The 23,707-nt window shown below is 35.5% G+C and overlaps 1 protein-coding gene across 5 annotated transcripts in view; it reads left to right on the top strand.

Moving 5' to 3' along the window:
* Positions 1 to 23,707, top strand: part of Cdh18 (cadherin 18) — a 283,071-nt gene that overhangs the window by 49,036 nt on the left and 210,328 nt on the right. For 4 of the 5 annotated variants that reach the window (XM_052159672.1, XM_052159677.1, XM_052159676.1 and 1 more), the window contains exon 2: positions 3,667 to 3,961. In XM_052159672.1, the coding sequence (XP_052015632.1) occupies positions 3,667 to 3,961 (295 nt within the window). Of the gene's footprint in view, positions 1 to 1,666; positions 1,677 to 3,666; positions 3,962 to 23,707 lie in introns of all 5 variants that reach the window. The other variant, XM_052159674.1, reaches the window with a different exon arrangement.

Raw genomic sequence — 23,707 nt, 5'->3', positions numbered from 1 at the left:
CTGCTGAAGTGAAACTTGTTAGAAATGCCTTATTAGGTGACCACTATACACACAAGAATACCAATATAACCCCCTTCACAAAATTTCAGAAATCTAAACTTTTATTCACCCTCCTGAATTTCCTATTACCCTCTTATCATTCTTCTAACATACAGATTAATGCAGTATAGAAACGTTCAGGAAAGTGCCACAATGTATCAGTTTCATATTAAAGGATATTCTCTTGGATTAACTGGGCTCAAATTAGAGTTCTCCACTTTTCAGCTTATGTTTTGATTCGTCTGTATTTTGCAGAAAATACCTTGTCTGTGACCTGTCTATTATATACGTTTGATCTATATGTGTGTAAACCTGTGTTTACTCTCTATTCACTTAATATCATATAAACATGGTTTGTGAACGAAATGAGTGAATTCTTTACAGAATTATACAATAAAAAATGTTACTTTATGAAACCCAACTGATGCAGAATAACATTTGAAGCTACACAGAAATATTATTTACAAATTAGTGCAGACATTTTTGGCATATGTGTTTTATTAAAGTTGCTTTGAACATCTCTGAAGCTTTTAGCAAATGATTATAATTACACACACACACACACAGACACACACTGACAGACAGACAGACATAGACAGACAGACAGAAATACACAACAGACAGATAGAGACAGAGACAATTCTGGGTCAAGACATACAAGTAATTGCAGGTCTAGTTCAGGAAGAATACATAGACATATAACAATTAGGCTTTTAGCTTGAGTTGTGAGAGTTAATTGCATAGGAATTCCAATGACAGCAAGGTTTCTTACATTGGTTTTCTATTAAAGGCTTATTAAACATGGCCAGGCTGATTACACAATGGATATCAGATTCACATTATTCTCAAGGCATAGTTTTAACTCTGCTACAACATCCAGCTAGAGCTCAATACTTTAAGGAAAAAGTATGTCAGAATAAATAAAGCTATTTACCTGTATTATCCAAATATTCTCGTTTAGTTTTCGCTGTGGCCCTGTAAATTTTTCATGTAAATGAATAACATCTTAGTAGTTATTAAGTCAGTTGTCTATATACTGAATATCTATACTTTTCATGCCATACCCTTAATTCTTTTTATTAATATCTGGTGGAGAACCACCTACAAAGTGAAAGAATTCTGGTGCCATTACAGTTTATACAATTTCCTGTGTTTTATGTCTCATCATTTAACTCAACCTCCACTCTGTGTGTGCCCTCTCTATTCTTTGTTTTAAGACTCTCATACATTCCTCCTTTCATTATTTTTTGTTTCCTACAACCTAATAGACATGCTGTCATCCCTCTTGGTACTTAAAAATCGCTCATTAAACAAAAATCCATAAAACAATGAGTGTAGTGTTCTTAGATTCACATGTTAGTGTGGAGTGAACTTTGACAATCAAAAAAAAAAAACAATCTGAGAAAGGATGGATCAAGGAAAGAAAATTCTGAGCGAATTACTTTGCTCCTTCAGAAATCGTTGTCATCAAAATTATATAAATTATTAATCAATGGAATAAATGCTAATGGAATAGTTTCCATAATCGCTATATGGAAATGATGGTTTCAAGATTCAATCAAGTTTGCTAAAAGATTTATCTTCATTATAAAATAATCACCTCCATTATGTAAATTCTCAGGCTAAGTATTATGAATGTCTCATGCAAAAATCTCAATATATTTTGTAATATTTTGATGTAACTATTAGTAATGTTATCCAATTTTATAAATATTTCTAAATTATCAGTAATAAACTAGGTTCAAATTAATCATAACTTTTGAGATATACATGATGAGTGGTTTACTAATTATAAAATATCTTAAGTTTTGTATCAGATTCATGCTTAAAAAGCCAAAATCATAACTTACTTTTGCTTTCCCTTAGCACTCCTAGCATACTTTTTGCAATGTGTTAAATAGAGATGAGGAATTATTAAATGGGTTGCTACATCAATGATTTTCACTGCCTACTTCATAAATGATAAATATTCTATGATGATGAAATGATTTGTCAAGACACAGGCACAAACAAATAAGTACACTTCTGTACATGCAGATAATGTCTCCACACACTTCACTCTGCTGCCCTATTAATGGCTGGAATACAGCCATTAATATTTGAGGATAAATAACAGTAGGAATCCTTGAAAACCGTGTGTTTCAGAGTTGTCCTTCAGTTTTAGGAGACATCCACATAAAATTTTTTGAAATGATTTTGTGTGTTGAGTTTATGTGCTTCCCATCAGGAACATGTATGTTTCATGCTTCATGTTTATGAAAAAGAAAATAAAAATTGTGAATCATATAACAATAATTACATTTTGATTGTTATCATTTACACAGAAAAAGATCACTTTTCCTTACATCTTACCATTTTTTTCTATATTTTATTTTCCAAGTGTCTTATAAGATGGCAGATACTTTAAAACTAACCTTTATGATTTAACTTTACTGTGGAAAAAAAAACAGTGAAGTGCTATGCAAATAAGGTTAGATTTTTCACTGTTCCCAAGATCAGACATAAGCAATAGGTGAGCACTTGAGGTTATGCAATGAAAAGTTTCCATATTGAGCAGTCAACTCTGACCTCTCGGGACGGAGATACAATTCTTCAAAGATGGGTATAGTTTTGATTTCATAAACATACTAATCTTTTCTTAGTTGTAAATCAGTCAGCCATTTATCTTCTTTGTGGTGTTAGAAATTAAAATAGAATCTTAATTGTGAAGTATATGCAGTTTATCCTATGCAATTTCAAATAATTCTCTTAGACACAAATGACCTGAAACTGTTATATTCTCTTCACATGTGTTTCAGATTTATTTACATAAATTTTAAAATCATATTTCTTAAAAAAGACGCTTTCTACTGAATTATTTCTAAATGGATATTATATATTTGTTCTTTTAGGAAATAAAATATATTCATTTTTATTTATCATCTGATATTATTTTTAATATTCTTATTAACTACTACACTACTAAAATTTGTCATATTTCAAAACCCTTAAAAATAACAACAAAATGCATAATTTCTATCTTGAAAATTTTATGATAAATGATATTATACTTTATATTCTACAAATTATGAATTTAGTATCTTAGGGATAAATCTTTGTTCATTTGAAAAATTTATAAGCAATTTTAATTTCTGTTTCTCCTACTCACTTTTACAAGATCTAATGTTAAAAACAATGTAGGTTAATTTTCATAAGAATTTCCTTATGGCAATATTATTCCCCAGGCATGGAAAACAATAGTGATGTAGTAGAAATATCTTCTTCCTTTTATTACATAGAGCAATGTTGATTCTTTCATATTACATAGTGTCACATTGATTTCTTCATATTGCATAATGTAATATTGATTCAGAAGAAAAACAGAGGTGATTATTAAGTATATTAAAAATAAAAACACATACAAACATACTCTTTATCTATTTATTTAAAAGAGTATTGAATCTCAGAAAACTCAAGATACAATATTCACTCAGTGTCAACTAGAGAAAGCAATAGAAGGGAAATGGCTGCCATAACATGGGGTTCACAGTCTAGAAAAAAGTATAATTCTTCATCTCTTGATAATATTGAGATTACAATGCCATCAGAATAGACTCATACTGAATTCCTCCATGTGTTATTTTCTAGCTGCACTCCAACTCCGACAAAGGTGATGGCTCTGTCAAGTACATCCTGACTGGAGAAGGTGCCGGGACTATATTTATCATTGATGACACCACAGGCGACATCCACTCAACCAAAAGCTTGGACAGAGAACAGAAGACTCACTATGTGCTTCATGCCCAGGCAATTGACAGACGGACAAACAAGCCTCTTGAACCTGAGTCTGAGTTCATCATCAAAGTGCAAGATATCAATGACAATGCTCCAAAGTTCACAGACGGACCATACATCGTTACCGTGCCTGAAATGTCAGATATGGGTAAGGAAATTATTTCTACAGTGCAGAAATTGATTCACATGATTGGTAGCAAATATATCTTTTAAATAATTACTTTAAACATATTTTTTCAGAATTTGAGAAAGTTCTAAAATGTTATAATGTTTTTATTGCAGTAATAACACCCATACATTATATATTAAAAAATTCTTGTTGGGCAGTGGTGGCACGCACCTTTAATCCCAGCACTTGGGAGGCAGAGGCGGGAGGATTTCTGAGTTTGAAGCCAGCCTGGTCTACAGAGTGAGATCCAGGACAGCCAGGGCTACAGAGAGAAACCCTGTCTTGAAAAAACAAACAAACAAAATTTTTAATATGGATGTATAGAAATAGTTTTAGCATCTCATGGTAAAAACCATAATTACTTATAATCTTATTTATTGGCATTATATTTGATTATTCAAATTTTTCATATTATTGAAATATGAAATATTAAAATAATGTGGATTCCTACATATTCAACAGGAACTGCCTTGAAGAAAAAACACTTTTGTACTACTCGCTACATCCTTTATAATCAAAACATGTCCTTTTAAATTATAATAACATTAGTATTAGAAGTTATTTCTTATTACCCAATAAATTATTCATATTCTAACATTTACATATTTATTTCAAAATATACAAAACCATGTTCCTCATTTTGAGATTATGTTAAATGTGCAGACAGCATAAAGTACACATTCTAGACTCTCAGTTTTATGAAATAAACAAGGAACTAATCTAAGATTCACCTCAATGCATGGCTGTCCTGTAATTGAGAAGTCATTTAGTTCTCTAGGTTTTTTGCATTTGTGGGACACTTCCTCTACTCACTGATTTTTGCAGTTCATCTATTTCTCTTTATCTTTATTGCTCAGATCAATTTGCTGAAAGTAATTAAAATGAAGATAAATAGTCACATTCAGTTTTTGCTGTCTTTGTGAGACTCTATTTGTTTTCTGGAGACATTTTTGGAATGTTAGTTTTTGCATTTCATTTAAATATATAAGACAACTTTATTCTGAATTAGGATATTGCAGTCACTGATCATGTCTGCCTGTGAATGTTCACATAAAGCTTCCTGAATGAAAGAAGAGAACTTCTATTCCCTTTTAGGATTGCAGCCCATTTTGAGGTCCCCTGAGAGCCAGGTAGCTCTTTAGCTGATGGAGAAAGGGTAGAAATCAAGAGCAAGATGTTCTCAGCCAGAGTCTCTAGGGAGAAAACAATTTCCCAACCAATTCCCTCTGCACCAGAATTCAGGGACTAGCGTTAGCAATTCTTGGCAGATGCTTAGAATATATTCATGCTTATTAGTCCCTAAGGACGTTTAAAGAAAAAATGGGTAAGAGTCTGTGAGCAAAAACTTGAAAATAATTTTCCATTCCTTGCCAAAGGCCCATAGGCCAACATTGCCCAAGTCCTCTTTATTTTACAAACATGGTATGCTTTTATACACCATCATTTGTAAAAAATTTGCTGGTAGCCTTCCAGTGTCTGATAGAAGATAAGAGCAAAACATAAAACCACAAGAGTCATATGGAGATAACTCTAGAGGCAATGAAATATACAAAATCGACATCAGTCCAAGGCACTTTCCAATGAACAGTAGTAATAAAAGAAAACAGGAGATGGTTAGGAAATACAGCCGAGACACTGGGGGAAGTAGGGTTATTATGTTTCTATTAAAAATAAATTAAAACAAAAATACAATATGTCCTGAAATAATGAATGGTCACTAATTTGCCTTTATTGCCATCCTGGTATGAGAAAACATAACACATTCTTAGGGAATAAGCAACCTGTAGAAATCATACTATTTATACATGCCATGAAAACAAGGGATATCCCCCAAGGACAAAAATGAAAATATGTATAGAGGAGGACAAAAATGGTATTTTCCCATTTCAGATGATGCATGATTTACAACCATCATGGAAATTCTAATTTTGAGGGAAACACTGTTCAATTGAGGTTAGGAATATATTGGTACTGTTTTAAAAGCCCGAGTATAAAATCAGAACTCTGAGGGCTAGTAGGGAAAGAGAGAGTCTGGGAATGATTGAATGAAAACAGAGATCTGAGACAAATCAGTACACTGATGGCATAAAATAACACTAATGATGAACCCAGAAACAGATAGAGGTACATGTATGTCAGCAGAGTCTTTCATGCAAATTAGTATTTTTGAGTACAAGATAGGATCCTGGGCAATCTAAAATAAAGGCCAAAAAGAAATGTGGAAATATCATAGTTAAGGCTGTGCCTTCAAATTCAAGAAATAAAAATATTTCCATGATATTTCCCAAAGTTTGAAGTATTGCTAGAATATGCAACAGATTATATTCTTAAGTTCTCAGAGAGACAGGAATATGGTTGTAGGGCAAAACTGTAATTTTTGAAAGTAGCAAAATAACTGAGACAGTTAAGTGCTGTCTCCATACTAGATGGTCCCAGGCAAGGATAATATTTACGATAGTAACTTATTGGAGGCCGGATGCCAAATATTAGAAATGATAATTTATTATTCTTTTTTATAAGCAAGAGTTCATTATAATGACAAATGTGTGTGCTTGTGCTTGTATGCATGTGTGTGTTTGTGTGTGTGGGAGAATGTGTTTATTTATAATCATCTAACAAATAATTCACATTGTACTTCGACTACATGGAGGTCGATGAGAAAATTAGTGTGTGCATGTATGTGTGTGTGTGTGCGTGTGTGTGTTTGTGCTTGTAACATTTGTTTTATACTATGTTTAACAATGAAAGACATAGGAAGATGTAGGGTAAAGATTGAGGGAATGACCAGCCAAATCTGGCCAACTTGAGATCTATGCTATGGAAAAGAGCCAGCCCCAGATGCTATTAATGATATTCTGCTATGCTTGCAGACAGGAGCCTAGCACAGCTGATAGAATTGTATGCAGAGACCCACAGCCAAACATTAGGTAGAGCTTGGGACTATTGTGAAGAGGGAAAAGGAGGATGTAGGGAGCTGGAGGGTCAAGAACACCACAAGAAGGCCTACAGAGTCAACTGCCCTGAGCCCATGGGGGCACACATAGACTGAATCAGCAACCGAAGGGCATGCATGGGCTAGTCCTAGTACCTACTGATATACAGTAGATGTGCAGCTTGGTCTTAATGTGGGTCCCCTGTCTCCGACTCTTTGTCTGCCTTTGGATACCTTTCCAAAGCTGGGCTGCCTTGTTTGGTCTCAGTGAGAGAGGATGCACCTAGTCCTATGGCAAATAGATATGCCAGTACTGGCTGGTACCCATGGGGTCTCTCCTCCTCAGGGAATAGGGAGAGTGTGATGTGAGATGTGAGGGTGGGACTGGGAGAAGAGGATAGATGCCAGGGAGGGGTGGTGACCAGGATGTTAAGTAAATAAACAAATTAGTAAAAAAAAAACCCTAAGAAAAAATGGATGATAATCTCTCAACTATGATTGCAGAAATAAAATGCTAAAATTCCGTAGACAAGGGAGCATCAAACAACAGCCAGAGAGACAGCTCCTTTCTTGCTGACTTTGCAGATCATGGTTTATTGAGAGACAGTCAATCATTTAAATTAAAACAAAATGTCTGTGATAATTTAAACATTAAATAGGAAAATTTGAGCTGTCCAGAACCTAAAGGATTGACTATTTTTAGAACAGAATATTTGTCAATTGCATTGTGAGAGATTCCAGGGAATGAAACCTGATGGTGAGAAACTAGATAAGTGTGTTGTAGTCTTGAGTATCAAGCTCTCTGCTCAACAAGACAGAAAGGTCATTGCAAGCTGTGTCTCAATACTTGGCACTTCACAGAAGGGCAGCCTTCACTATAAACAAATGTCATCCTTCTTCCTTCTTGACACATTCAGCCCGTTATCTAACCACTGGAAAGCTTTCTCTCAGTGCTACTGAAGTACCATTCACATGTTAACTTGAGTTAAGGTCTCTCACTAGCCCAGTGCTTGCCAATTACACCAATGTGGCTATCCAGCAAGTCCCAGGAATCTGCCTGTTGCCGCTTTTCAAGGATTGGTGTTACAAACAGGTGCCAATCTGCTAAATTCATATGGCTACTAAAGACAGAACTCAGGCTTTTGTGATTTCACATCAGGCACTTTACTGACTGCACTATGTCCCAGCCATATAAAATAAGTATTTTCCAGTCTTTCTGGAGACATATTAGTTAAAGCATTGAACCTAACCCTGAATCCAAAGGAATATGCAGAATAACTCTCACTTTTGAGTAGAAGCAGGGACGCTGCTCACTTATGAGAATCTTGATTTGTTGTTGAAACATGAACTTCCTTTGCCTTTCTCTTGCCCACAGATTAATTATGATTTCAGATAATTTGCTATGACAGAAAATTTTCTTTCTGCTTGGGTGCAGTTAACAGTGTATTTCATATATTCAAATCATGCCTGTGATGAAAATTATTTGTACCCACAGAAAGTTCTAATTAATATATTAATGAGATTTGCTCTTTTCGATGTAGGCTTTCTGCTCTGCAAAATATCTAGAATTTTTCATAACAAATTGGGCAAAAGTTTGCCAGAGTCTGTGAGTGAGGTCACCATAGCAACCGTGAGAATGATCAAATAGACAACTACAAGGAACACTTGTTAAACACTTGCTAAGTGTCAGCATTCTCCTGTGTTTACAATAATACTGTGTATTTGTCATAAATGTTATCACAGTGTCAACACAGTGATTATTCTTGGTTTACTGGAGATAAAAATCAAATATAGAATGGCATTATTTATCCAAAAAACATGGTTAATAAGAAATGCATGAAAAACTTTCTAAGTTTGGTATATCTTTATGTCTTATTTTCCTGTTTTAAAAACAAAATTAAAAACTAAATTCATGTTATTTGTAGAAAAAAACAGAACCACAGTGAAAGTAATATAAAAAAAGGAGATGGTGGAGCACCAAATTTATGTAAATCAACTTTATGACTCATTAAACTGGATTTATTTATTACTATTATATCCTACTGACTTACCAAATATTTGGAAGATAGAAATTTTTACTGTTAAAAGATAAAATTGACCAAGGGTCACAAAAAGAGAGAAAAATCTTATATCTAATACTAATGAAGTCATATGGGGATATGATTTTGAAAAAAATTAATTTTATCACTATATAACACTAAGAATATATATATGCACGTATATATATTCTTAGGAGGAGAACATTGGATTATTATAAAATTCTTAATGAAGTCACAATATTAGTTTTCAACTCAAAATGTTATAAAATATTATTTTTACATGTAGTGCATTCTAATAATTTTGAAAGACAGTGAACAGGCAAAAGAATGGTGAAGTCACTTTCAAGTAGGGAAAGAAGTCACATTGAGAAAATCCGGGATGAATTTTGGGTACTGAGAATGTATGCTTTTGCCTTACAATGAAGAACAAAGAAACCAGATTCATGCAATAATGTTATGCCTACAAGGTAACTGTTTAACAGCCCCTATCCTCATCTCCCTTACACAGGGAAAATGTAATCACTACATATTCTTTGTACCCATATAAGTCATGCATCTCTGGGTTTACCAACTCTGATTCCAAAGAAAGTTTCTCTGATGATGTCTGAGTATCCTTTATCTAGACATACAGATACAAATATTGTATTTACATTTGGATCCATGTGACTTTATCTTCACAATAGTGAGGCATGCACTGTAAGAGTTAATGCCTTCTCAGCCATTTGCCAGGATCAGGCATCCATGTCTGTTGCCCCATAGATTGCTTAATATATGTACAAACATAAATTTAATAGTTTTTGTAAAATGCTCTTATGTAATGTTTCTTCTCATTTGTGTAATTTACACACTACAATTTCTCCTGTTATCATATTTGGGGTCAATGCAGTAATAAATCTTGATCTTTTGCAGATGCACTCCTCAAAGTAGGATTTGTTAGCATCCTTTCTGGCCACTAATCCATGATATCCCTAGCAACCCTCATACTATACCCAAACTTGATATTTCCAGATATTGCTAAATATTCTTAGAAAAAATTTCAAGTCATTTACAATTACCAGCTGAGAATTATTAGCCCAGAGAATATGCAAGACAAGGAAATGACAAAATGTAGAAGCATGAATAAAAGAATATATTGAATAATTTATAACTCCATACAAAGAGAATTCCATAGTGCTAGATGCTCAAGTCATCTATTTTATAACCCAAGTTATTCTACATGCAAATTTCATGTTGAAATATTAATTATCATATTAAAATACACAATGGCACATAATAGAAACAAAATTGTGGATAAAATGAGACTATCTTGGTTGTAGAACAGAGAGCAGTGGTTTGTCTAGTTGAGACTTATGACTCACAAGATTCAAAGGAGTTCAGTTTTGCAACCTTTATTTAGATTATATACATTAAATATAATGGTCTAGTGATGGTCATATGGTTGCATATATATGCATATACTAAGTACATATTATTGCATTTATATCTATATAGATCTAATAAATTTGGGTGGAGTAAAATGTTTGAAAATATAGCACATGCAAATTTTATCAATTCAAATTTAAGATTCTTTTCCTTTGTTCATTATTTCAAGGCATCATCTAGCTGGTGCTGATGACCATCTTAATCCATTTCCATTGTCACATCCACGTGTAAACCTGAGTAATATGTAAAAAAAAAAATGACCCTACAATGTGGAATGCACAAAATCATTTGGGTCTCACATATGATGGCTCTGGTGAGCGTGTCATATGACTGGCAGTACAGCGGTGGAGAGCTTGAGGGACTAAGGAATGAGCATATTTTTAACATCAAGTCTTCGGGAAACTAACTATGGTCCCACAAGAGCCACTTCAGTTCCTTAAAGACAGTGGCTACCCCAGTGACCTAGTGTCATCTCACTAGACCTCTATTCCTGAAAGTCCCCTCATGTCTCAGCATCATTGCACAGGGGACCAAGCTTGCAGCACATGAGCCTCTGGAGGTTGTCTTCTACCTGGAGCAGAATCATGGCAACATCGAACTCTTCTCCCTCTCACTGTTTATAATGTATGTTATTTTTTTTTCATTTCCAATATAGAAGAGAGTATGTTTCTATAGTCCAAATTATTTTTATACTTTTATAATCTGTTTAGTCATTTTAGAACTGACACTAAAATGTGACATATTCAGTAATATGGTAAACCATGGTCAAAATGAATAGTCACCCTTGTTGAGAGTAGTGCCTGTTATTTGAGTCAGAGCAGATGAAAATATTGTAGCTGAAGAATATAAAAGCGGGTGAACATTGTACCATATTTAAAATGATGTTAATATTCTCATAAGAATGCTTCTTAAATGACTAAGACATCTAGTTATTAGAGCACATTATAGAAATAGAGGTTATTAATCTATTATATACAATGTAAAGAATTATCAGTATATCATTTACCAATTTTAGGTTCTATGGAACACTGAAATGTTTTCAGGTATTAAAAAGACAATTTACTTTGCTTATAATTCTTCAGTCCATTGTGTTCCTTATGATGGGTGATGTAAGTAACTCCCTTATTCCTCTTCCTGCCTTGAGGTTTGCCTTCCCGCCTTAAAAGCACAGAGCCTTTTTGTGTGTGTCCTTGTTGCACAGCAACAATGGCTGCAGCTGTTGGGACTTTATTGCACTGTATGTTGGGACCTTGATTTAGATCTCCTGAAACATCCTGGGAGCTTCCTTCTGGACACCTGCCAGGATTCAAGCAGTCATGTTCAGATAGGAACCCTAGGGACATAATCTGAGGCATGACATATTAGTAATAGGAGGCCTGTATTACATTTCACTTGATAGATGGCTTGTACTTGAGAATTAATAACATAGATTTGAAGAAGCACTCACTAATTGAACAAAAAATTTCAAGTTATGTCACCTACATGTTTCCTTGTTTCTTTCTTCTGATAACTTTTCTTAAATATGAGCTTGCTTTCATTTTATACAAAAGGGACTGAGTTCATTACTTTCACTGTGATCAAGTCTTTTGGCTCAAAGTTTAAGAGGATACAGTCCATTATGGAAAGGAGGTCACAGCACCGTGACAGGAAGAGGTGACCACACTATGTTCACAATCAGGAAGTAGAGCTGACTTAGTTAGGATCATTAGTTTTGATATCATTCTTCCAGGCTGGACTTTAGTAGCTCACTTAGTCATGCAAAATTTTATCTTACTCCTAAGATTCCACAGCTTCTAAAATAGCAGTGCCATTGAGAGATCAAGTTTGTAAGCACATGAGCTTACATGGTGATGTTTCACATTCCCCAAACAAAAACAACAATATGGCCCAAAGCAATATTCATTTTGTGTGTTTACAGCTCAGTCGTCGGAATATTATTCTATGGGGTCACATACAATTTGCTTTTATTTTCGTAAAGCTCATACTGATGCATCCCTTGTGAATAGTGCTGCTTGACTCAGTGGTCTTGTTGGAGGTCTCAGCTCCTGCCCTGACAATAAGTCTGATGTTTGGCTCCACTAGGAAAAGAAGCAGTGAGTCCTCCATCACTCTGCCCCTATGGTAGTGTTTTCCAGAGCCTGAGGGAGAAGCCACAGGGATCTTGTTTCTAATTTAAAATGTTTACATTGAAAGATGTTTCTGACAGAAAGCAAAGGCTAAATCAGAAAATGGAAGGAAATATTTAAAGAGGAACATCAGAGTTCCTGCAACTAGATCATTTTAGTCTGGTAATTTTTTAACCTTCTGACTTAAAGAAAAACATTCTCTCAATACTTATTTTATACACTTTCTACAAATACTTCTATCCTGAAAATAATTTTTTTTTTTTTTTTAGAAATACAGACTCTTAATATATGCAACATGTTATTTGGCTATCTGGAAAAAATTTGTTGTGACTGAATTGGGTAAAGGTACATCTAAACTTTTCCTATTTTTGATTACATCTTTCAATTCTAAATTGAAGAAAGAACAAATAACTCTAGGTAACCTCTCACTGTTACTAAAAGGTTGAGCTGAACCTGTGGTTTAAATTTCAATGAATAGTGAATTTTTTGTGTTCTTTTTACCTTTTTAGAAAACTCTTAGAATGCTTTGATAAAATTGAACAGCTCATAAAAACTAATAGCTGAGTGGAATAAAAAAATTCTCTTTGGCATTTTGTGGACCATACTTCACTCAAATTAAACACATATATAATGTTTTTATGTGTGATAAAGGATTGCTGTCATATGAACATACTTCTTTGTAGGAAATTTCAACACACATATAACAAAAATATGAATACAATAACTCAAGGCAAGCTGAACACAAATTTGATGATATTCAAAGGATGTACACAGTACGTTAATTTACCATACGAACTCTTGGATACATTTCTTATTGAACTTGGAGCTCACTGGAACCCAGGAATCCCAGAATTCTTCTTGCCTCTCCCCATATGCCAAAGTGTCAGAGTTACAAGTGTATATGTAGCCATGATGAGCTTTTAACATGGGCGCAGAGGAGTCTGGTCCTAATCCTTGTTCATTAAGAACATGGAACATATCTCCACACCAATATTTAGTTTTCATATTAAAATAACTTTATTCTTCTCAAATTTAGTGGTTTTTAAATTTAATCTCACATTTACCTAGAGTAATACCAGACTTGAGAAGATTTGTCTAGTGACCAACAACAGTATAATTCTTTTTTATTCTCTTTGATAAAGGAGCTGTTGGTTACTAAAATATTTTGATTTAACAATACTCATAGTATGGAAAATTCTCTTTTAAAAGTTTGTAAATTTAATGAACCTCAGAGGCACTATGATAAAATGAAAAAAATTCATTTGTTTTTAGGGAATATATTATAAACCCTTTCTTATTTTGACAATTTTACTTAAAGTTTCCAATAGCCCTTTACCAATCAACATTTGCTCTAGTGTTTACAAGGCTCTCTTAGAAGAACATTCACAATTATCACACAGACACACAGACAGACACACACACACACACAGACACACACAGAGGCACAAACACACACACACACATACACACACACACACACACACACACACACACACACACATGCTTTTACCATCTTCATTCCATTTTCCTGGTTTTGGTGCTTCTGTAATTTCATAATACAGTATCAACTATTGGTATACTACATTCTGTATTTCATTTTGTTTTCACATATTTATGATAAATATTCCTTTTGGAATATCTTCTCAGACATGCCCAAACTATATACATACATACATACATACATACATACATACATACATACATACATACATACATGTGTAATGTGTTTTATGATTCAATAACAAGTAACACCTATGTTTTAGAAGCTATAAACAGCAGAACTTGAATTCTCCCTCACATACTCATGCAGTTGGTATAATCCTGCTGCCAGCTGATATTTCTCAGCAACACAGGATACTGTGTAAACTCCTGCCTCAGCAGCGAAATAACTATAGTGCTTCATTGTCAATGCACTGAATTGAAAATACTAAAAAAATATTCGATATCATGTTCTTTGTTATGACATTTTAAAACTTATCTGAGATTTGCATTACTTATTATTTGCATAAACTTCATGTGATGTCCCTTCTTTTTCCTGTGATGAATGTTATTACGATTACCACCTGATATCCAGTTATTTAAATATATTATCTCAAATATTTGAAAATACTCTGAACAGAAAAGTATAACCTGGATTACAGTGGGGTTGCATGCATGCAATATTTACTTAGGTAAATCAAATTATAGGCAAGTTTATCTTACCCAGTAGACCAAATATATAAATAAATGTCAGACAAAGACACAAGCAGATAGATAAGAAGATATATAGATTTAGACAGTGACCAAAATTTTAAATCCTGTGATGAAATCCTAAGGAGCTACAACTGCAATCCCTCAGGTCCTCATGTGTCTCTCTGTTAAGTCTGAGAATGTGTAGTTGAGAATCAACCTTGTCAATTTTGTTCATCTACTTAATGAAGTAACTCTTAATTTTGACGCTTTGATTTTATTTGTTTAATTTCAGCTTTTATTTGACTATCTCTTCTTATGTATGGTTTTGGATGTTATTAGCACTTGCTTTCCCAAAGTCTTAAGTTGCAGCATTACGTTATTGGTTAGATATATTTTATTTGAATTCAATCACTTAATGTTATAAACTCTTCTGAGGACTGTCTTTATTGTGTCCCATACAGTTTAGTGTGTTCTGTTTTCTTTTTCATTTAATTCTGGAAATTTTTTAATTTCCTTCTTGATTTCATCTTTGGCTCAACTGTCTTTAGTATTTTTTTTATTTGTTTATTTTCTTTCCCCCGAGACAGGGTTTCTCTGTGTAGTCCTGGCTGGCCTTGAATTCAGAAATCTGCCTGCCTTTGCCTCCCAAGTTCTGGGATTAAAGGCGTGTGCCACCACTGCCAGGCTTTCAGTAGTTTTTGTTTGGTGTTATGGATTTTGTTTCTATTTCACTTTGTTGCTTCTGTAAAAAATTTCTGTTGCTTCCATTAGAATTTGTTTAATTTAATTTATTTATTTCATTGTACTAAGTTGAAATACAGAGTTTGATTTCAATTTTTCTACAGTTGTTGTATGCTGTTTATGGCCATTGGAAAAGTCCCATGGACTACTGAAATGATTTATAAACAATGGGTCCTTGTGTTCTCATCCAATCTGTTACTCTGTGGTTTTTTTTTTTTTATTGTTTTTATTCAGAGGAAGTGATATGTATGTATTAATTTCTAAAATATTGATTTTCTTGTGTTTTCAGGTCTTCTTGAATAATTGTGCTAACATATTAATTTCTCCTTTATGACCAGTTGGGTATGGTTACTTATCTCTTGTGATTGAAGTGATCCTTCTTGAATTCATTGTAGAGTTGGTTCTGCTCCAATAAATTACCTTGTTTTTATCATAGAAAGAGTTCATTTATATTCAAATTCACTAGGTGATTTATCTCTGGGCAGAAATATATGAGTCTGTGATCTCTAGTGACATAGAGAAAAAACCTTTACATTCTTTCTGGCTTTAAGTTTGTCTGTAAAATTTAGTAAATACAATGTTATTCTAGTATTCCTTCCTTTATAGATAATTCAACCCTTCTCACTTGCAGATTGTGTTACTATTGATTATTCTCTGTTTTAATATTTCAAGTACAATAAGCCATGGAAATTTCCTTTTTATTTCCTTCCTTCTTTCCTTTCTTCCTTCTTTCTTTTTTTTTCTTTTATTTCTTGTCTATTTTATGTTCTGTCAGTCTCCCGTACCTAGATAGGCAGCTCTTCTTTTCCAGGTAGGGATAATTTGTTATATGATTTCTTAGAAGAGATTTTTGTGTGCCTTTATTATGGTGTTTTCCTGTTTCTGTAATTTATGTTAAATCTTTTTTTTTAAATACCAATACTTGTCCATGCTCTACTAAATTTATATTGCTTTTTATTGAGTGATCTAACTCCAGTAATTAACATTCTATCCCAGTTGTTCTGCTTTCAGCACAATCTGTTCTGTGGGTGAGGGTTTCCACTGAGGTTCATAATTGAATTTTTCATTTACATTATTGTTCAGCTTAGATTTTCTTTAAAATAAAATCAAACCCTACTTTTATATGTTCAATTTTTCTTTTCTTATTTTTATTTTTTCTTTGTTTTTGTCTTTTATCAGTTGCTCCATCATAGTTATAAATAAATCATTATTTTGATCTGTCTTTACATTTTCCTCTTCATTACTGGCTATTACTATGGGATTTGTATTTTTGGACATGTTATTTTGTTTTACTCAATGATTTTTGATTTACTTGCAGAGTTTGACAGTAGCAGTTGTGTGTGTGTGTGTGTGTGTGTGTGTCTTCAAATAAGGTTTCTTCTTTCAGATAAAACTATATCATCACATGAGATTGATTAGAGAATAATTTTAGGCTTTCATTGCATAAGTCGGAAATGGGAATTAGAAACAAGCAAAAATATTAGCTATAAAACAGGTATTGATCATTTGTAGGCCATTGTATGGAGGACTATTCTTTGCTTCCCAGAACAAACTAATAATGGTTGTCTAAACTCCCCTGAGTCTGATTTTTCAGATGCATCTGGTTCATGGACTCACTCCAGTAGACAGTAAAAGATAATGAGTCAGTTACCTGTGCTAATTACTACCTATTATGATTCTGTATTTTATATGTATCTATTGTCTGACCATTGTCTTTTGTGCATTCTGTCTCTAATTTAACCTTAGATAAAATAATTCATTACTCTGTAACAGAATAGCAATACAGTATATGTTACAGTGGGACAGATGTTTATAGAAATAATTCTGAGGGTGAAAACTTGGGTGAATTATGTTTGCTCCCAGTGCAGAAAGCAAATTATCAGACTAAGTCTGAGAACAGGACAAGACTAACATATAAGTATAAACATAAACATTGAAAAGGTAGTTTGAAAAGAAAGCACAGGGTATGCACTCACTGATAAGTGGATATTGGCCCAAAAGCTCGGAATACCCAAGATACAATTCATAGACCACATGAAGCTCAAGAAGAAGGAAGATCAACATGTGGATATTTCTGTCCTTCTTAGAAGGAGAAACAAAATACCCACAGGAGGAGATACCGAGACAAAGTGTGGAGCAGAGAGAAACTGAAGGAAAGATCATCCAGAGACTGCCTTACCTGGGGATCCATTTTATATACAGTTACAAAATGCAGACACTATTGTAGATGTCAATAGTGCTTGCTAGATACCCAGGTGGCACAGCGAGATAGCTAGCCTCCCAGGAGCACAGATAGGCCTGTGAGTTCAGGTAAGACCAACCCTTCTGCTCAGAGGAACCTGCCCAGAACCCTCAGAACATAGGAACCAGGGGATGGGAGTCGGCCTGGGACTGGAGCCTTCCAGGTTTTGTCATCAGCTGGACACCATCTTCTGCCACAGGGATACATACATCAGGAGATGCAAGGAGATAGCTTGCCCCCTAGGAGTTCAGACAGGCCTGTAAGCAGAGGTAGGACCTCCCCTGCTGCTAAGAGGAACTTGCCTAGAACCCTCGGAACTCAGAAACAGAGGAGCTACCTGGGACAGGAGTCTTTCAATTTCTGTCTGCTCCCAGTGCTGATTCTGGGACACGGAGCTACATACACAAATACTGCCAGGAGAGAGCTGGTTTCCTAGGAGTACCTACACACCTATGAGCACAGGTAAGACAACCACTTCTCTTCAAATTTATTGCCCAAGAGGGACCTACTCAAAGCCATCAGAACACAGGAAACAAGGATCAGCTGGGTACAGGGTCCTTCTGGTTTCTGTTTGTACCCCAGAGCTGACCCTGTACCACAGCTCCCAATACCAAAATTCCTTTAAGAGAGAAGTGGTCTCCCAAGAGTACTGACACGCATGTTTGCAGACAGACAAGCCACAGTCAGAGACAGTAAGACCAGCTAACACCAGAGATAACCAGATAGCAAAAGGCAAGCACAAGTACATAATAAGCAACAGAAACCAAGGCTACTTGGCATTATCAGAACCCAGTTCTCCCACTACAGTGAGACCTGGTTACCCCAACACACCAGAAAAGCAAGATTCTGATTTAAACTCACCTCTCATGGTGATGGTAGAGGACTTTTTGAAGGACATAAATAACTCCCTTAAAAAATACAAGAAAACACAGGTAAACAGGTAGAATTAAAGGAGGAAACAAAAAAAAAAAATCCCTTAAAGAATATAGGAAAACACAACCAGACAGGTGAAGGAACTGAACAAAACCATCCAGGATCTAAAAATGGAAATAGAAACTATAAAGAAATCACAAATGGAGAGAACCCTGGAGATAGAAAACCTAGGGAAGAGATCAGGATTCATAAATGCAAGCATCACCAACAGAATACAAGAGATAGAAGAGAGAATCTCAAGTGCAGAAGATACCATAGAAAACATTGACACAATAGTCAAAGAAAATGCAAAATACAAAATGCTCCTAAGCCAAAACATTCAGGAAATCCAGGACACAATGAGAAGATGAAATCTAAGGATTATAGCTTAGAAGAAAACAAACATTTACAACTTTATTAAAGGGCCAGTAAACATCTTCAACAAAATTATAGAAGAAAACTTCCCTAACCTAAAGAGAGAGATGCCCATGAGCATATAAGATGCCTACAGAATTCTAAACAGACTGGACGAGAACAGAAATTCCTCCTGTCACATAATAATCAAAACACCAAATGTACTAAACAAAGAAAGAATATTAAAAGCAGTAAGGGGGGAAAGGTCAGAAAACATGTAAAGGCAGACCTATCAGAATTACAGTAGACTTATCACCAGAGACTATGAAAGCTAGAAGATCCTGGGCAGATCTCATGCACAATCTAAGAGAACACAAATGCCAGCCCAGCAAAACTCTCAATTACCATAGACAAAAAAAAAACCAAGATATTCCATGACAAAAACCAAATTTACACAATGTCTTTCCACAAATCTAGCTGTACAAAGGATAATAGATGGAAAACACCAACACAAGGAGAGAAACTATACCCTAGAAAAAGCAAGAAAATAATCTTCTTCCAACAAACCCAAAAGAAGACAAGCACACAAACATAAAGATAACATAAAAAAAAACAGCAATCACTATTTCTTACTATATCTTCACATCAATGGACTCAATTCCCCAATAAAAAGACAGACAAACAGACTGGAAACATAAACAGGACCCAGCTTTATTTATTTATTTATTTATCTATTTATTTATTTATTTATTTATTTATTTTGAGACAGGGTTTCTCTGTGTAGCCCTGGCTTTCCTGGAACTCACTCTGTAGACCAGGCTGGCCTTGAACTTAGAAATCCACCCGCCTCTGTCTCCCAAGTGCTGGGATTACAGGCGTGTGCCACCACCACGCCCGGCTCTGGACCCAGCTTTTTGCTTCATACAGAAAATACATCTGAGTGTAACAGTCAGATAGTACCTCAGGGTAAAGGACTGGAGAACAATTTTCCAAGCAAATGGTCCCAAGAAACAAGCTGGACTAGGCTTTTATTTTTTTTTTGGAGGGGGGAGGGTTTGGTTTCTCTGTGTAGCCTTGGCTGTCCAGGAACTCACTTTGTAGACCAGGCTGGCCTCGAACTCAGAAATCCACCTGCCTCTGCCTCCCAAGTGGCTGGGACTAAGGGTGTGCACCACCATCTCCAGGCTGAGTAGGCATTCTAATATCAAATAAAATCAACTTTCAACCAAAAGTTATCAAACAGGATAAGGAAGGACACTTTATACTCATCAAAGGAAAAATCTACAAAGAGGAACTCTCAATTCTGAACATCTATGCTCCAAATGCAAGAGTACCCCCATTCATAAAAGAAACTTTACTAAAGCTCAAAGCACACATTGCATCTCACACTATAATAATGGGAGGCTTTCCCCACTCTCAGCAATGGACAACTCATGGAAACAGACATTAAACAGAGACACATTGAAACTAACATAAGTTATGGATTTAACATATATCTGTAGACACCCAGACACTATTGTGGATGCCAACAAGCACTTGCTGACAGGAACCTGATATAGCTGTCTCCTTATATTCTCTGACAGTGATAGGGATGCTCTCATCCTAAATCAAAAGAATATAACTTCTCAGTACCTCATTGTACCTTCTCCAAAACTTACCATATAATGGGCCACAAAACAGTCCTCAACAGATATAAGAAGATTGAAATAATCCCTTGACTCCTATCAGATCACTATGGATTAAGGCTGGTCTTCAATAGCAACAAAAGCAACAAAAAGCCCACACACATGTGGAAGTTGAACACAGCTGTACTCAATGATACCTTGGTCAAGGAATTAAAAAAAAAGGAATTAAAGACTTTTTAAAATTTAATGAAAATAAAAATCACCCAAACTTGTGGGACACAATGAAAGCAGTGGTAAGAGGAAAACACATAGCTCTTAGTGCCTCCAAAAAGAAACCGAAGAGAGTATATACTAGCAGTTTAATAGCACACCTAAAATCTCTAGAACAAAAAGAGGCAAATACACCAAAGAGGAGTAGATGGCAGGAAACAATCAAACTCTCAGAGCTGAAACAAATCAAGTAGAAACAAAAATAACTGTACAAAACAACAACAACAAAAACAAATCAGGAGCTGGTTATTTGAGAAAGCCAAGAAGATAGATAAACCCTCAACCAAATTAACCAGAGGGCACAGAGATAGTATTCAAATCAGCAGGTCTGGTCTGGGAAGCAGGAGTGGGTGGGTTAGTGAACAGGGGGATGGGGGATGGGGGTGGGATAGGGTGTTTTCAGAGAAATGAGGAAAGGGAATAGTATTTGAAATGTAAATAAAGAAAATATCTCCTGGGGCAGTGGTGGTACACACCTTTAATCCCAGCACTTGGGAGGCAGAGGCTGGAGGATTTCTGAGTTCAAGGCCAGCCTGGTCTACAGAGTAAGTTCCAGGACAACCAGAGCTATACAGAGAAACCCTGTCTCAAAACAAAAACAAAAACAAAAACAAAACAAAAATCTAATAAAATGTAAAAGAAAAAGAAAAAGAAATGTAGAATAAATTAAAAATTAATTAATCAATTAATTAAGTAAAATTACAAAGCTTCTGTAAGGTAAAGGACATTGTCAATAGGACAAAATGTCAAGCAGCAAATTGGAAAAAAATCTTTATCAACCCTACATCCAATAGAGGCCTAATATCCAATATATTCAAAGAACTCAAAAAGTTAGACTCCAATGAACCAAATAACCCTATTAAAAACGGGGAACAGAGCTAAACAAAGAATTCTCAACTGAGTAATACCAAATGGCTGAGAAGCACCTAAAAATGTCCAACATCATTAGTCAACAGGGAAATGCAAATCAAAATAACCCTAAGATTCTACCTCACACCAGTCAGAATGGCTGAGATCAAAAATTCAGGTAACAGCAGGTGCTGGTGATGATGTGGAGAGAGAGGAACAGTCCTCCATTGTTGGTAGGATTGCAAGCTGGTATAACCACTCTGAAAATTAGTTTGGTGGTTCCTCAGAAAATTGGACATAGTATTACATGAAGACCCAGCTATACCATCCTGAGCATATACCCAGAGGATTCCCCTGCATGCAATAAGGACACATGCTTCACTATGTTCATAGCAGCCTTATTTATCATAGTCAGAAGCTGAAAACAACCCAGATGTCCTTCAACAGAGGAATAGATACAGAAAATATGGTGCATTTACACAATGGAGTACTACTCAGCTATTAAAAACAATGAATTCATGAAATTCTTAGGCAAATGGGTGGAACTAGAAAATATCATCCTGAGTAAGGTAACCCAATTTGAAAAGACCACACATGCTATGCACTCACTAATATATAGATATTAGCCCAGAAGCTCGGAAAACCCAAGATACAATTCACAGACCAAAGGAAGCTCAAGAAGAAGGAAGACCAAAGTATGGATACTTTGGTATTTCTTAGAAGGGGGAACAAAATACCCATGGGAGGAGATACAGTGTAGAGTAGAGACTGAAGGAAAGACAGTCCGGAAACTACCCCACCTGGGGATCCATCCCATATACAGTCACCAAACCCAGACACTATTGGATGCCAACAAAAACTTGCTGACAGGAGCATGATATAGCTGTCTCCTTAGATTCTCTGTCAGTGCCTGACAAATAGACAAATACAGAGAGGGATGCTCTCAGTCAATAATTGGACTGAGCACAGGGTCCCCATTTGAGGAGCTAGAGAAAGGACACAAGGAGTTGAAGGGGTTTGTAGCCCCCATAGGAGAAACAACAGTATAAACCAACCAGTATTCCCAGAGCTCCCAGAGACTAAACCACCAACCAGAGAGAAAGCCAAGCATGGCTCCAGCAGCATATGCTGCAGAGGATGGCCTTATTGGACATCAGTAGGAGTTTTGTTAGCATCAATTAACCAGTATTTAAGTGAAGATACTAAAAGGATTGTTTCCAAGGGACATTGACCTATTCTAAATTTACGTTGCATTTATGATTTCATGAGAGCTAATTTTTTCATGTTTGGTGTATTTTTGACCTGGTTATTGTTTCATTTGGACATGAGGTATGAATCCTATCACGTTCACAAGGGGCTGATTACGATGGCTGTTCCTGGTTGTCAGCTTGACTTCATCTGGAATGAACTACAATCCAGAATTGGAGGGCATACCTGTGATCCAGATCTTGAAGCTGAACATGTAGGTTTCTGATTGGAATCTTGACATGGAGATCTTGGGGCATAGTTGCCATGGAAACTTAGGCCCAGACCTGGTAGTACTTGCCTTTAATCTCCGGAGGATGAGTCAATCATCTCTGAGTTCAAGGTCTGCCAGGAACTAAGCAAGTTCCAGGTCCAGGCATGGTAGAACACACCTTTAATCTGGGCCACGCCTTCTGCTGGAGGTCTATATAAGGACAGTAGGATAAGGAAGACTCACTCTTCTGCCAGAGCATCTGTGGAACCTACTTCTTTGGGATTCCAGCATATTCACCAGAAGACCAAATGAGACAACTAGCCTTGTGGTCCTGAGCAACTATTAGATTTTTGGACTTCCCATTCACAGCTGCCCATTGTTGGGTTAGTTGGAACACAGTCTGATTCTGCCTGAAATCAGATTGAATCTCCAGGAACTGACGCACTTCTGGAGTGACGGTGGTGAGGTAGAGCTTGAGGTGACCTGTGACAGAAATAGAAAACTGTCAAGGAGCTCAGACCTTTGAGTACGTGTCACTTGAATGAACCTGAAGAATCTGGTTTATTGGGTCAGCTGACAGCA

Source organism: Apodemus sylvaticus, chromosome 16 (genome assembly GCF_947179515.1).
Source record: "Apodemus sylvaticus chromosome 16, mApoSyl1.1, whole genome shotgun sequence".
NCBI lineage: Eukaryota > Metazoa > Chordata > Mammalia > Rodentia > Muridae > Apodemus > Apodemus sylvaticus.
This window is presented reverse-complemented; position numbering and strand designations above follow the sequence as displayed.